Below are 12851 nucleotides of genomic sequence, written 5' to 3'. Positions count from 1 at the left end.
TCCCAGAAAAGAAGGCAGATGAATACAAATGCTAGTGCCAGAGATAGAATGTTTGTATCTGGAAAAATCACATTTCATGGAAGGATTGCAACAGGAAAATCCCATGTGGCCCTACATCCAGAAATAATTTTAGGATTCTCATCTTTAGTGAACATCAACGCAAGTTCCCGTATGAACAGGTCGAAGGGTCGGACCTACTAGGGCTCTTCTGACTCCATGCTGACTCACTATGAAGACACTTTCTCCTTTTGTTCAGCTCTAAAAATGAGTTGTGACAAAACTACACATAACAGTAACATTCCCTGGATTCTCCCCCATTAGATCCCACACTGCTTCAGTTCAGAGTTTTTTGGAATAATCAAGCTCAATGATCTCAACAACATGTTGCTTTATCGTATTTTACACATCAACAGTAATACTTCAGCCGCATCTACTCTCTACCTCTCCAGCTCTTCTTTCCAGTTGCTCAGAACAGACAAGGGAGAAAGGATCAGGAAGGGTCCTTCATCATTTAATTGTCCTACTAAGTATACGAAGAGAGCAATCGTCTGGAAAACAGAAAAAGAGGGCAGTTTTGATCAACATTTTGTCATGAGAACCAACCACAGTGTTCCCCAAACACACTGGGTTCACCAAACACAAACTCATAGGCAAACTTGCATTAACAAAGAAACAATTTTTCCACATATTAGGAGAGTCATCCATTCCTAAAGTGAACTTACGTAAGCCTCAATATATATGCTAAAGAAATTTAGGGTATTTCATAACATTAACAGTTAAACAACGAGGTCAAATAGTTAAGTAAATGAATCTCGAACAAAAGTGAAAAAAACCAGGAAAGACAATATTAATGAATGGAAACAATGCACCTAACGAGTAAGATCAGGAACACTGTGAGAACCCGAGTGCCAAGACCTAACTGTGAAACTAAGGGAAATGTGGTGGCGGCCTTTGCCTGCTGGGCTTTGCCTCCAAGCCCCTCCTTGCCCTGCTCCTTTCCTGCCGTCTATATACACTTACTAGGGATGCTTCTAGGTGCCAAGCACTGTTTGAAGTTCCAGAGGGGACAAGCCCCTTGCTCTCATGCAGCACACATTTGAGAGGGGACAACAGACTGCAAATAATGCCTCAAAAGCTTAATTAGAGGCACAGAATGAAAACTTTCCTACGGCCAAATGGGTATTCTTCAGGAGATTCTGCTACATGTGTCTTGTTGTTGTTTTATTTTGTTTACTTAAAAGTTGTGGTAAAACTTGGAGAAAACAGGACATTTTATAAAAACAAAATATGTGTGGGGAGCCTCTATTCCCAAACGTGAAGCTATTTCTCAGAAAAATCTATCCTAAGCATATAATTCAAAATGCTAACAAAACTAAAGGCCCAAGATGTTTACACCAAGATTTAAACAGCACACAAAATATGAAGGAATTCACTATTCCTCATCCATATTACATTTAATTATGATAAATTCCTTGGCAGATATTCTATGCAGTCAGTTGAAAATGGCATTGATGAATATAATGAAATGGAAAATTGCAATGACAGTGTTAGGTTAAAAAAACTACAAACTATTATACATGTTGTGGTTAGAGTGCAATGATTATAGAATAGCAGTTCATTTTTAAATGTGATTAACTTTATGATCTTTTTTTTTTAATTCTATGGCTTCTCGTCCAAACTGTGCCCAGAGAAGCCCTGTAAGAGAAACTTACTTCACTAAAGCCACTCTGTTGAACTTTTCTTGAGAATACAATTCAGAGAAAGTTTACCTTTTATTTCCACAAACCAGCTATGTCTACACGTCTAGTCAGTGGTGAGTTCTACCAAACATAGAGGCAAGAAATGACACAAATCTTACATAAATCCTAGCAGAAAATTAAAGAGGAAAAACCACTCATCCTATGAGACCAACTTTGTCCCATGACAAGACATGACAGAACAACATTCCTTCATGAACAAATGTAAAAATTCTAAGAGTTCATTTGTAGCAATACAAATTCAGAGGCCATGTATTTTTCATGCACTTAGAGCAGAGCTTTGCCAAAACCCTGGGGAGAGGCAAGCATGAAGGGAGGCCCTGAAGGTGGTGAGGGGGTCAAGTCCAATGGCACAGGAGACTGCAGATGGCCCATTACTGAAACAAGACCCTGTCAGGTGTGTAACTCCCAGAGACCTCTGGGAAAATATCTGTGTGGTAGATCCATAGCTTTCAGTTCAGGAATGCACTAGAAACAAGTCGGCCTGAGAAAGCTGAGGAGGTGACCCAGGAGGTCCTACTTTGAGCTCATAATGTATTCTAACTTCATGACTGATGAAGTGTGCTTGGCTAGAACAAACTCCAACACATTGACCAGACATGTGCAAACCCGTATCTAGCTTGCTGCGTATGGACAGAAGGCCACTGGGAGATAGCTGAGCTTCTAAAAAGGCAGATGAGGGATTGGCATTGTGGCACAGCAGCTTAAGCAACACCTGCAACAGGCATTTTGCATGAGCGCAGGTTACAGCCCTGGCTGCTTCACTTCCGATCCAGCTCCCTGACATGGGAGACCAGAAAAGTGATCTTGGCTCTTGACTACAACCTAGACCAGACCTGACTGTAGCGGCTATTTGGGAAGTGAACAGCTCTGTCTTCCAAATAAATAAACATTCAAAAATTAAAACACGACAGCTGAGCCCCTTGCTCCTTCTTTGTGCTCCCTGTTGAACCTTCTTGGAATCAGCAATATCATATCACCACCGTTTCTGGCCAAGCTGTCGCTGCTGTGTATCCTAAGCCACTGGCTTGCTCTGATCTCTCGTGGATAAGGTTGAGTGATTAACCCAAGAGGTGGCTGTGACAGGACCTTCAATCAATCCAAGCCCACCACTGACACCTGTCGGTCAGGTGATCACCCTGACAGAAATATCACCCTCAACACCTGTTAATCAATACCCAAGGAGGCCACATCTGGTTCTCCAGGTCTCTAGATTCTAGTCTACCATCTTTTAAAACCATTCAGTCATTCAGTCATTTTGGAAAGCACACTGTGCTTCCTTTGTATTCTCCAGCAATCTCACCCCTCACTGAGGCAGGGAGAGCAACAGAAGTGAACCAGTTAATGTCATAAAGTATTGCTTAGGAAACCAGAGTCAAAGTGAGACCAACTGCAGGTATAGATGTTTCCCAGAGAGAAAACCCCTGCATCTAGGCCCAATAATTACAATCCTGGCTCCAGCATGTCTTCTCACAGATATAAGCTAAACACAACCAGTAAGATAAGGAGAGTGACACAACTTCAAATCACCCCCAAAACTAGGAAAATCAACTTCCAGGTTATGATCTCTTAATAAAGGTTCAGACATTTCACCCTGTAGTGTAAAAATGCTTATCGTAGGTAACCACCAATGATGGTAAGCAGTGTGAGGAGATATCTCCATCAAGGTGCATGGTGGTCATGCCCCAGTAACACACCTGGCAGGTCTTGCCCAGGCCCATCTCATCTCCCAGGATGCAGCCATTTTGGCAATGGAATCGCTGGGCCAACCAGTTGACACCTTCCAGTTGATAAGTACGTAGACGAATCCCTGGAAATGAAGTACAACAAATCCAATGAGTAGACATTTTCACACACACATAGGGCATGTTAGGCTTTGAAGAAAAATCACTGTTTACATTCTCACTAGCACCAAACTTAATCAGCCATATCCTCTACTGGCACCTTATGAACACGCAGGTCCTCGTTGACTTTCAAACTTTTTTTTTTTTTTTTGCCTTGACCTAGTCACCATGATATAGTCCTAACTCAGCTTGTCATCATTGCCCAATCTGCTTGATGCGTAAGAAAGTCAATGTAGGATCTGGCCTCTGTACTGCCTCAGTCCCACACCAATGTACATTCCTGGCAATCCGAGAGTGCTGATACAACTTAACAACAAATAACACTGTGCACACATGACTTCTTGCTTAGTCACACCCACTTAAATTTGCCATTGGTGCTGAAAGGAAAAAATGACACAGAACTACGCAAGATTGTGCTTCAGCACTGTTGTGAAAAATGCAATTGACACTTCAAAAACGGTGACTGAACAAGTGTACAAGGCAGAAAATGTCTGAAAACCACATGGAGGTTTCACTGCCTTTCTTTTTCCTTTCCCTTAGGGGAAAATCCAATTTCACAGAATAGGCCCATCTTGGAAAGAGGAAGACCCTAACCATACGATATCCAAGAGGCAGACAGACGGAGAGCTCTCATCTGCCGGTTCACTCCCAAACACTGGCAACTGCTGGACCTAGTGACCTGATCCAGGTCTCCCAACCTCTGAAAATACCACCTGCTGCCTCCCCGGATGTGCAGTAGCCGGAAGTTGGAACTGGCAGTGGAGCCAGCACCCAAACCAGGCCCACCAATTTTGGATGCAGATATCTGACATTTTAAACACTACACCAACACCTGCCCACTAAACATGCTTTCTATATAAAAACTATTAGCAAAATCTAACTCTTGGTTTAAACCCATAACTTTTTTTTAAAGATTTACTTATTTTTACTGTAAAGTCAGATATACAGAAGGGAGGAGAGGCAGAGAGAAGGCTAATGTGTCCGATGTTTCACTCCCCAAGTGACTGCAATGGCCAGAGATGAGCTGGTCCAAAGCCAGGAGCCAGGGGCCTCCTCCATGTCCCCCATGTGGGTGAAGGATCCCAAAGTTCTGGGCCGCCCTCGACTGCTTTCCCAAGCCAGGCATAGAGCTGGAAGGGAAGTGAGGCCACTGGGATTAGAATCGGTACCCATATGGGATCCTGACACGTGCAAGGGGAGTTCTTTAGCTGCTAGGCTAGTGCACAGACCCTAAACTCATAACTTTCAGAAGTCACACAATGATCGCTTCTTGGCCTTTTGGCTAAGCTCAAGTGTGAAGTTATACAATGTATAATGATAGAATATTTAAACAGTGACAATAGTTTGGTTTTTTATTATTCATTTACTGTACTCCAAGGAGAGTACAAAACCCTAAATAAAGTATTTAATTTCTATAACACTATGTCCAAAACATAAATAAGACTTCAAAAGCAGAGTGAAGGAGGAGACTCAGCATCTCATATGGGTAGCAACAAAAAAACAATGAGTGCCAACACCCAGACAGCACAGTTGTTAGAATTACTGACAAAGCTTTCAAAGTAGCAATGATAAAAATGCTTCAATAACAATTGTGAACACAGCTGAACAATGGAAAAAATACACAATCTCATTAAGAAGTAATAATCTCAGCCAACAGATAGAAGATATAAAAAAAGAACCAAATGAGAATTTCAAAACTGAAAAATACAGCAACCAAAATAAATAGTTCAAGGAATAAGATGATTAGCAGGATGGAAAGAAGACAGGAAATCAGGGGGAAAAAAAAAACAGAAGAAATTACAGGATCAGAATAATAACAAGAAAATACACTGAAAACAAACAAACCTCAGGGAACTGCAGGACTTAACAAAAGACCTAACTTTGTTTATTAGTGTCCCATAAACAAAGAAGAGAGATAACAGAACTAGAGAAAACTGTCCAAGAAATAATGCTGAAAAGTTCCCAAATTCATCTACAGATTCAAAAAGGTGAGTGAAACTGAAGCAGAAAATTAACCCGCTAAAGACAAAGAAAGTACTTTATTTATTTTTTTTAATTTTATTTTAAATTCATTAATTACATTGTATTATGTGACACAGTTTCATAGGTACTGGGATTCTCCCCACCCCTCCCCAAACCCTCCCACCATGGTGGATTCCTCCACCTTGTTGCATAACCACAGTTAAATCAGCCAGGAAAAAAAAAAATGCTACTTATAGAAGAAAAACTATCTGAATGACAGCAGATTTTTTTAACTCTCACCTAGACTCGTACAACCAACACATTGGATGGCTGCTGCAGGTATCTGAGCCAGGTCGGACTCAGTGGTTGGGGTCCTAGCCCCAGCCACCGCTGCCAAGTGGTGAGTGAGTCCAGGGCTTGCTAGGCCGGAGTTTTCTCCCTTCAGGGTAAGTACGCTGTGAAGGCATCTCTCGGGAGCTCAGGTCAGTCCCTGCCTCCACACACCACTGCCATCTTGGCAGGAGGGGCCAAGGTGAGTTCGACCTTGGGATTTCAGTGAAGCGAGCTCCCATCAGTGTTAGGGCTGCTGTGGGTACCTGAGTCAGGTTGGATCCGTTGTTTGGGGCCCTAGTCCCAGCCACCACTGCCAAGCAGTGAGCAAATCCTGGGCTTAAGATGCTGGGCCTCGCCTGTGGGCTGCACGGTGGGAAACTCTGGGGTCTTGGGGGTGTGGCCTTACTACCTAGGGACATCCATGGATAAGGCCACTGTACGCTTAGGTGAGGAATGAATCCGTGGGACTCCCAACTATAGGGCCACTGTACTTGCAGGTAAGCGAGGGCACTGAGACCTGGTGGTTTGGAGGGGAGAGACTGGAAAACCTATATGGGTCAGACTGATACACCAGCTCACATGGGAGCCCTGAGTAGGACTTGTTAGCATGGAACATTGCTGGCCACCACACGGCAGTCCACACAAAAGCCAGGGCTGGAGATCTGTCTAGCAGGGCCAGGTTCTAGCACCTGATTGAATGCTGGAACAGGGAACAGGTCACATTAGGGAGGGCCATGACACTAATCAGAACGTGAGAGAATCAGGTCTGGGTGGTGGACTGTGCAGAGGATATGTGGGCCCAACCCTGGGGAAATACAAGTCCCGCTAGTTAACTCAAGAGTTGGGGAGAAGATGGCTGAGCTAGTTGTGACCATGGAACCTGCCATCACTCATGGGTACAGAAACTGAGAATAGACTGGGTAGGTCCAGGCTGCATCCTACAACAGTGTCAGGCGAGCCAGGCCACAACATTTACTAATGCATTCAAGGCCAAGATGGAGGAGTAGGCTATGCCAGGCAAGGGGATAACACCAGCTGGCATGCATGAGATCTGGGTCTGGGAGTGAGCCAAAAGGGGGAACGTGGGAAACTCCCCTAGTGGGTCATAGTTCCCACTGATGAGTACATGGTCCAGGCCTGTGGGTCAGGTAAGCTGGGCAAGGTAGTTCCAACTGTTGGCTAATGTGTAGGTGAAGGGGGCGAACCAGGTAGAGCCTAGCAAACTTTATCCAATCTGCAAGAGCAGAAACCAGGCTGGAGCACAGGTCATGCCGAGTTAGGCTGTCATACCTCCCGGTTTGCATGAGCCAGCAATGGGAGCAGACTGAGCAGAGCCAGGTTCCAGCACCCACCAGTGAGTTGGGACTGGGGGCAGGCCAGGTCAGGCCAGACTAGAGTATCCAAAGGCAAAGGCCAAGACAGGTGAGGGACTATGCCGAGCTAGGTCAGAATAACCACTGTCATGGGCAAGAACTATGGCTAGCAACAGGTCTGGCTGGGGAGCTAAAGGGACGCCCTGGCTGAGTTGTGGCTCCCACTAGTAAGCATGGGGACTGGAGTGGAGGGCTGTGTTCTGGTCTGGATATGGCTGCAGGGTCCCTCAGCATGGATGTGGGCTGGGTCTGTGATGCGCCGGACTGGGCTAGACTCCAGCACCCACTGGTGCTCGTGAGAACCACAGTAGGTGTAAGACAGGCTAGGCTAGGTCCCTGCTGAGCCATGTGTGAGCTGTGTCTTGGTGTGGACCAGGCTTGGCTGGACTGTAGTAATCAACAATAAAAACCACAATGGGTTCGGGGCCCGGCAGCGTGGCCTAGCAGCTAACAGTCCTCGCCTTGAACGCACCAGGATCCCATATGGGCACCGGTTCTAATCCCAGCAGCTCCACTTCCCATCCAGCTCCCTGCTTGTGGCCTGGGAAAGCAGTCGAGGACGGCCCAAAGCTTTGGGACACTGCACCCACATGGGAGACCCAGAAGAGGTTCCTGGTTCCCGGCATCGGATCGGCGCGCACCAGCCCATTGCAGCTCACTTGGGAAGTGAAACATCGGATGGAAGATCTTCCTGTCTCTCCTCCTCTGTGTATATCCGGCTTTCCAATAATAATAAATCTTTAAAAAAAAAAAACACACACAATGGGTTGAAGGCCAGTCAGGAAAGGCCATTGTCCCCTCTAGGACAGAAGGTGAACTAAGTGGGGCTGATCCATGCACCCACCAATGGGCATGATATCTGGTATTGCAAGAGGTTCAGATGGAGGACCTTGGGAAACTCTTCTGTCAGGATACAGTCCCTTCAGGTAAGCGCAAGAACCAAGACAGGGAGTAGCCCAGAGCAGGCCAAAATACAGTACCCACTGGCATACATTTGGCACAGCTCAGGGGCGAACCAGGCTGAGCCAGTTCACTGGTGAATCCGAGCACCAGAACAGAGTGTGGGTCGGGTCAGGTTCGGTCACAACACAGCCAGTTCACATTAGGACCAGGACTGGGGACCGGCTGCACTGGGCTAGTCTGTAGCCCCCACGAGTTTGAGCTGGGGAGTTAGGGGTAGGCCGGACCCAGCCAGGCTACAGCACCCACTGGCAAATGCTGAGGTGAGGCGGGCCATGCCAAAAAAACAATCTACCAATTTTAACCAACTTACAGAGAATAAGCAATGGTTCTGTCAGATGAACACAGGAATTACCAATGATAATATCCAGCAGGGACGCAGTGACCACACCTGTTTCCTGGCTTTCTTTCCCTCCCATTATCAATTCACTGTATTTACTCACCTCTGCCTCCCTCTCTCAAGCTAGTGACTCCCGGCTGCTCATTTTCCCGCCAACAGCACGGGTCGTCTAGGGACGTCTCTGGGGCCTGTCCCTCGAGCCCTCTCGGTCGGGGTTTCCCAAAAACTCTTCCCAACCTCCCCGGCAACGAGACAGCCGTCAGCCAGAGCTGGTACACCCGGAAAGCCCGACCTCTGTGCCCCGACTCCACGGCGGCACAGGACAGACACGGCAGGGGGGCGCGAGCACCCCGTCCATGTGTCACAGACCCGGGAAAGGGCGGCTGCCGCGGATCGGGAGCTCGCCTCCACGGTGAGGGGCGCGACGCCCTAACTTTGCCGGGTCCAGCCGCCATCGGGCGTCCCTCGTCAGGAGATAACTGCGCGTGCGCGGGCGACGGAGCCGCCACCTGAAACACGGCGCCTAGTTATGACCCACACTTTGTCCAGAAACTCTACTCTTGGGTTGGTAATCCACCGGTGCGGAAGCTTTCAACCCGGCCTCTGGGGCGCCGGGCCATGGCTCCCCTTCCCGACCCCGAGCGGCGCGGGCCAACTTCTCCCTCCCGCGGATCCTGAAGGACCGGACACCCCGGGGGCTTCAGGGCGCGCCGGCCTGTGGGGCCACGGGCTCGGGCGGTGGCTTCCTCTCCATGGGCCCCCAAGGCGGTGCGCGGGAAAGCCCTGGCACCGCCAGGTGGGCAGCTCCTGGGAAGACGCACCCGCGTGGCCCGTTCGCCAGGAGCCCACTCACCCGTCAGGCCCCACCGCTCCAAGTCCTGCTCCTGCACCCGCGTGCGCACCCCTTGGGGTCCGCCCTTGGTCCGAAGGGCCAGCAGGAAGCCAGGAGTCCTGTCCTCCATCAGGGCTGCGAGATGCTCCGCCCCTGCGCGCGGTGCGCCGCCGCAAGGGGGCGAGTCCTGCGCGAGTGTCTGGACCCGAGCTGGTTAGAGGAATGAAGTCAAACTTCTCACAAACTCCTGTTTTGCTGTGCGCGGCAGCCTTCTGACTCTCCACAATGCTCAACTAGGGGATGGGAGGTGGGCTGTCTGAGCTCAACAACCAGCGCTGCCATGGTCAGACCCTCTGTTGGGCTCTGCGCGGCATGGAATTCTGTAAGCGGTGAGCTCTGCCTTCTAGTGTTTCATGGCGACATTGCAAAGAATAGTATGCTTAGCTCGTTTGCATGAGCGGTTTAGGCTCCTAAACCCCGTCCTTACTCCCTGTTAGCTGTACGCCAAAATTGAGACCTTCAGCACTGTAGTCAACCCAGATCATGAAAGGTGTCTCTGCTTCAGTGAATTTTAGGGAGCTACAAAAACGAGAGCTCCATGTTGGCTTATACATTTTAAACATAAAAAGCTATTTTTTTTCAAGCTAATGTATCTCCAGTTATCCCATAAATATTGATTGAGCACCTACTATGTCTGAAGAACATTTTTAAGGAAAGATTTATGTGAAAGGCAGCGATAAAGAGACCTTGCATCTGCTGGTTCCCCAACCCTCCTACAAGGGCTGCAAAACGGGGGCTGGGCCAAGCTGAAGCCAGAAGCCGGAAACTCCATCAGGGTCTCCCAGGTGGGTCAGCGGCCCAAGCAGGTGAGTCACCTTCCACAGCTTTCCCATGTGCGTTAGCAAGAGCTGGATCGGAAGTAGGGGCACTGGGACTTGAGCTAGCACCCATGGGATGCAGGTCTCGCTGTAATGTGGGCCTTAACAAACTCTCCTTATGAACCTAGAGGCGGACAACTAATCCCATACGGCTTGTATTTTTTAATGAAATAGGCAGCAAAAAATCAAGATTCAATTCTAAGGCACAGGTTACAAAAAAGTGTCACATAGTGGGGCTACAGTGATGTTATACGGCAGCTTTCCGACTTGGGTTTTTTCCAAAAAAAAAAAAAAGTTAGCTTTTATTCTTTGGTGGCTTCTCTAGGTGCCTTCTGTTTTATGTGACCGCACCTAAGTGGCTTTTGCATCCAGATCTCTAGGTTTGATTTATATCCTCTGTCACAGGACACATGGGTAGGTTTATCTGTTAGGCAACCAGTTAAACAAAAAGGTGTTAAAAGAAATAGTAAAACCAAGCGAGCCAATACATAGGAGCCACACACGGATGACATTTGGGAGTTCTTTATTGGCAGTGGTAAAGAATGGGTTCATGCCCACATTGAATTGTAAGAGCAGCAGGGTTTATAAAGGCAAAACTGGGAGGGGCTCAGGAGGACTGAGCTAATGCAGAACTACCATAGCGATGTTGCTAAATCAGGTTAAGTTTATTTTTCTCCTAGCCAGGGGTTGGAGTGTTCTTGCCAAGCAGGATGTGGTTTTCTTGAATGGGCTGTAGGCTCACAGGTCAGAAGTCACCTCACCTAAGATGGAGTCCAGCTCACGATGGAGGCCCTCATTGTCAGGCCTGTTATTCCACGCCCCCACTTTGAAGTTGGTAATCAAACCCTTGCTTTTGGTGTGAGGACTGTGTTGTCATCCTATGGATCAGAGTAACAGTTTAAAATGGAATCATGAGTACACATATACAATGAACTAAATAGAAACAAACTGTTCTCAAATAATAGACGGGAGCCATTTCCTAACATGGAGGGCCACAATATCAGGAATGGACCTGCCATATCATTCATGATATTATGGTGGGGTCATTGTACTAGTGATCAGCCAGGGATCCCAGTTCCACATGCCACTGTACCAAGACTGGGATTCTGCTTGCTGTTTTCAGTGAGTCTATGTTTTGTTTAACCTTTTGGAGTGAGTCAGTAATGACTCTTGACTGGTTTGCCTAGAAACACTATTTCTCCGAAGATGACACAGAGTTTGCCTTGAGTCATGAAGAGAAGATTCAGCCCTCTCCTGCTCAGGAGAACCACATCAGCCAATAAGGCAACCTGGTCATGGAGGTGGCCGACAGAATATTGAAGGTGGCCTATGTTGTCGTCAATGGCTTCTGTTAGGTAGGTGATATCTAATTTTCCTGAACTAATGCAGCTGTGCTCAGAGCTATAATTGTGGCCAGTCCTAAACCTATAAACCTATTGGTACAGAGATAACAAAAGGAACAGCTATTTCTACTCTAGTGGGCATACAGAGACCACTATCTCTCTGTGTATCCTTTATCTGTGGAATAAGCACAGACTTAGGGAAGCATTATTCAGAGATGAGTTATGGGACTATTGTAACAACACTTTTATGATAAAGACAGTCTTAGTTTCAGCAGGTCAGATTCAGATGTGATCATCCATTTTTGGTCAAGACTTTTTTTCTAGTCAATGAAAGGGAAACTTTATTGTTGTCACAGGATCATCAGTCCAGATATTTATCAGCTTTAATGTGAGAGTGATGAACCCAAGCACGTGTTCTGTGGACTTTGACCATGGATGGAGTAGTGAGAATGACACAGTAACATTCCTTTCAGATGGAGGTTGGTCTTTCCCTCTGGAACGTTTGGGGTAAACCAGGTCCCCTGATTGAAAGTGATGACAGGGTGAAATTAACAGAGTGGGCAGTGCTTCCCAGATACCCTGGTTCTGTGGCAGAGATTGAAGATACCTTAAAAAGGAAATGATTAGTAATTTCCTCAAGGATATGATCCCTGAATCCTGGAAGAAGAGGAGGTGGCTTACAAGAGACACCCTGTTGACTTCCATTACCTGGATGCACTTGGGGGATAGCCAGTCTGAATAGAACGTCATCCCAATCGGAAAGGACATTCAGTTGTACCTGCAGTGGCAATGACCCTAGCCCATCCTCTCTATAGCAATGATTGTTTTGGAAGCTGGACAGAGCAAAAGGATTTTTAACTGAGGCCTACAAAGTCTGTCTTTCTGACCTAGAAGTCCTTCAACCCCCAGGACAGTTATGATGTCAGTGGCCTGGCATTGGCAGAGCTAACAGAACTCATGGGAAGCCAGCTTCTGCACTGGCAGCTGTTTATCCAATTCCCTGGCTTTCCACATTGAAACAAGTCCTATCAGAGGCTGTACTGGCCTAGTTGGGTATCTTGAATAGCAAAACACTGCATAACACATTAATTGGCCACCTGCTACCTAGCATACTGCTCTTTCTCCTGATCTCTGGAAAAGCAGACCACAGAGGCAGCCTTTAGGATGTAAGTCAAGGGGAAGTTCAGTACTATCTCTTGTTGCTGACTCGCAGCAACACTACCTACGAT

General features: G+C 47.1%; 1 protein-coding gene across 1 annotated transcript in view; it reads right to left on the bottom strand.

The window, feature by feature from the left end:
* CHD1L (chromodomain helicase DNA binding protein 1 like) overlaps positions 1-9581 on the bottom strand; it is a 52385-nt gene extending 42804 nt beyond the window's left edge. Inside the window, exons 1-3 of the mRNA XM_058655477.1 lie at positions 9423-9581; positions 3455-3567; positions 442-548 (exon numbers count right to left, since the gene is read on the bottom strand). Coding sequence (XP_058511460.1) covers positions 442-548; positions 3455-3567; positions 9423-9531 — 329 coding nt within the window. The 5' untranslated portion in view covers positions 9532-9581. The remainder of the gene's footprint in view (positions 1-441; positions 549-3454; positions 3568-9422) is intronic.
* Positions 9582-12851: the final 3270 nt, after the last annotated feature.

Source organism: Ochotona princeps, chromosome 2, assembly GCF_030435755.1.
Source record: "Ochotona princeps isolate mOchPri1 chromosome 2, mOchPri1.hap1, whole genome shotgun sequence".
Lineage (NCBI taxonomy): Eukaryota > Metazoa > Chordata > Mammalia > Lagomorpha > Ochotonidae > Ochotona > Ochotona princeps.
This window is presented reverse-complemented; position numbering and strand designations above follow the sequence as displayed.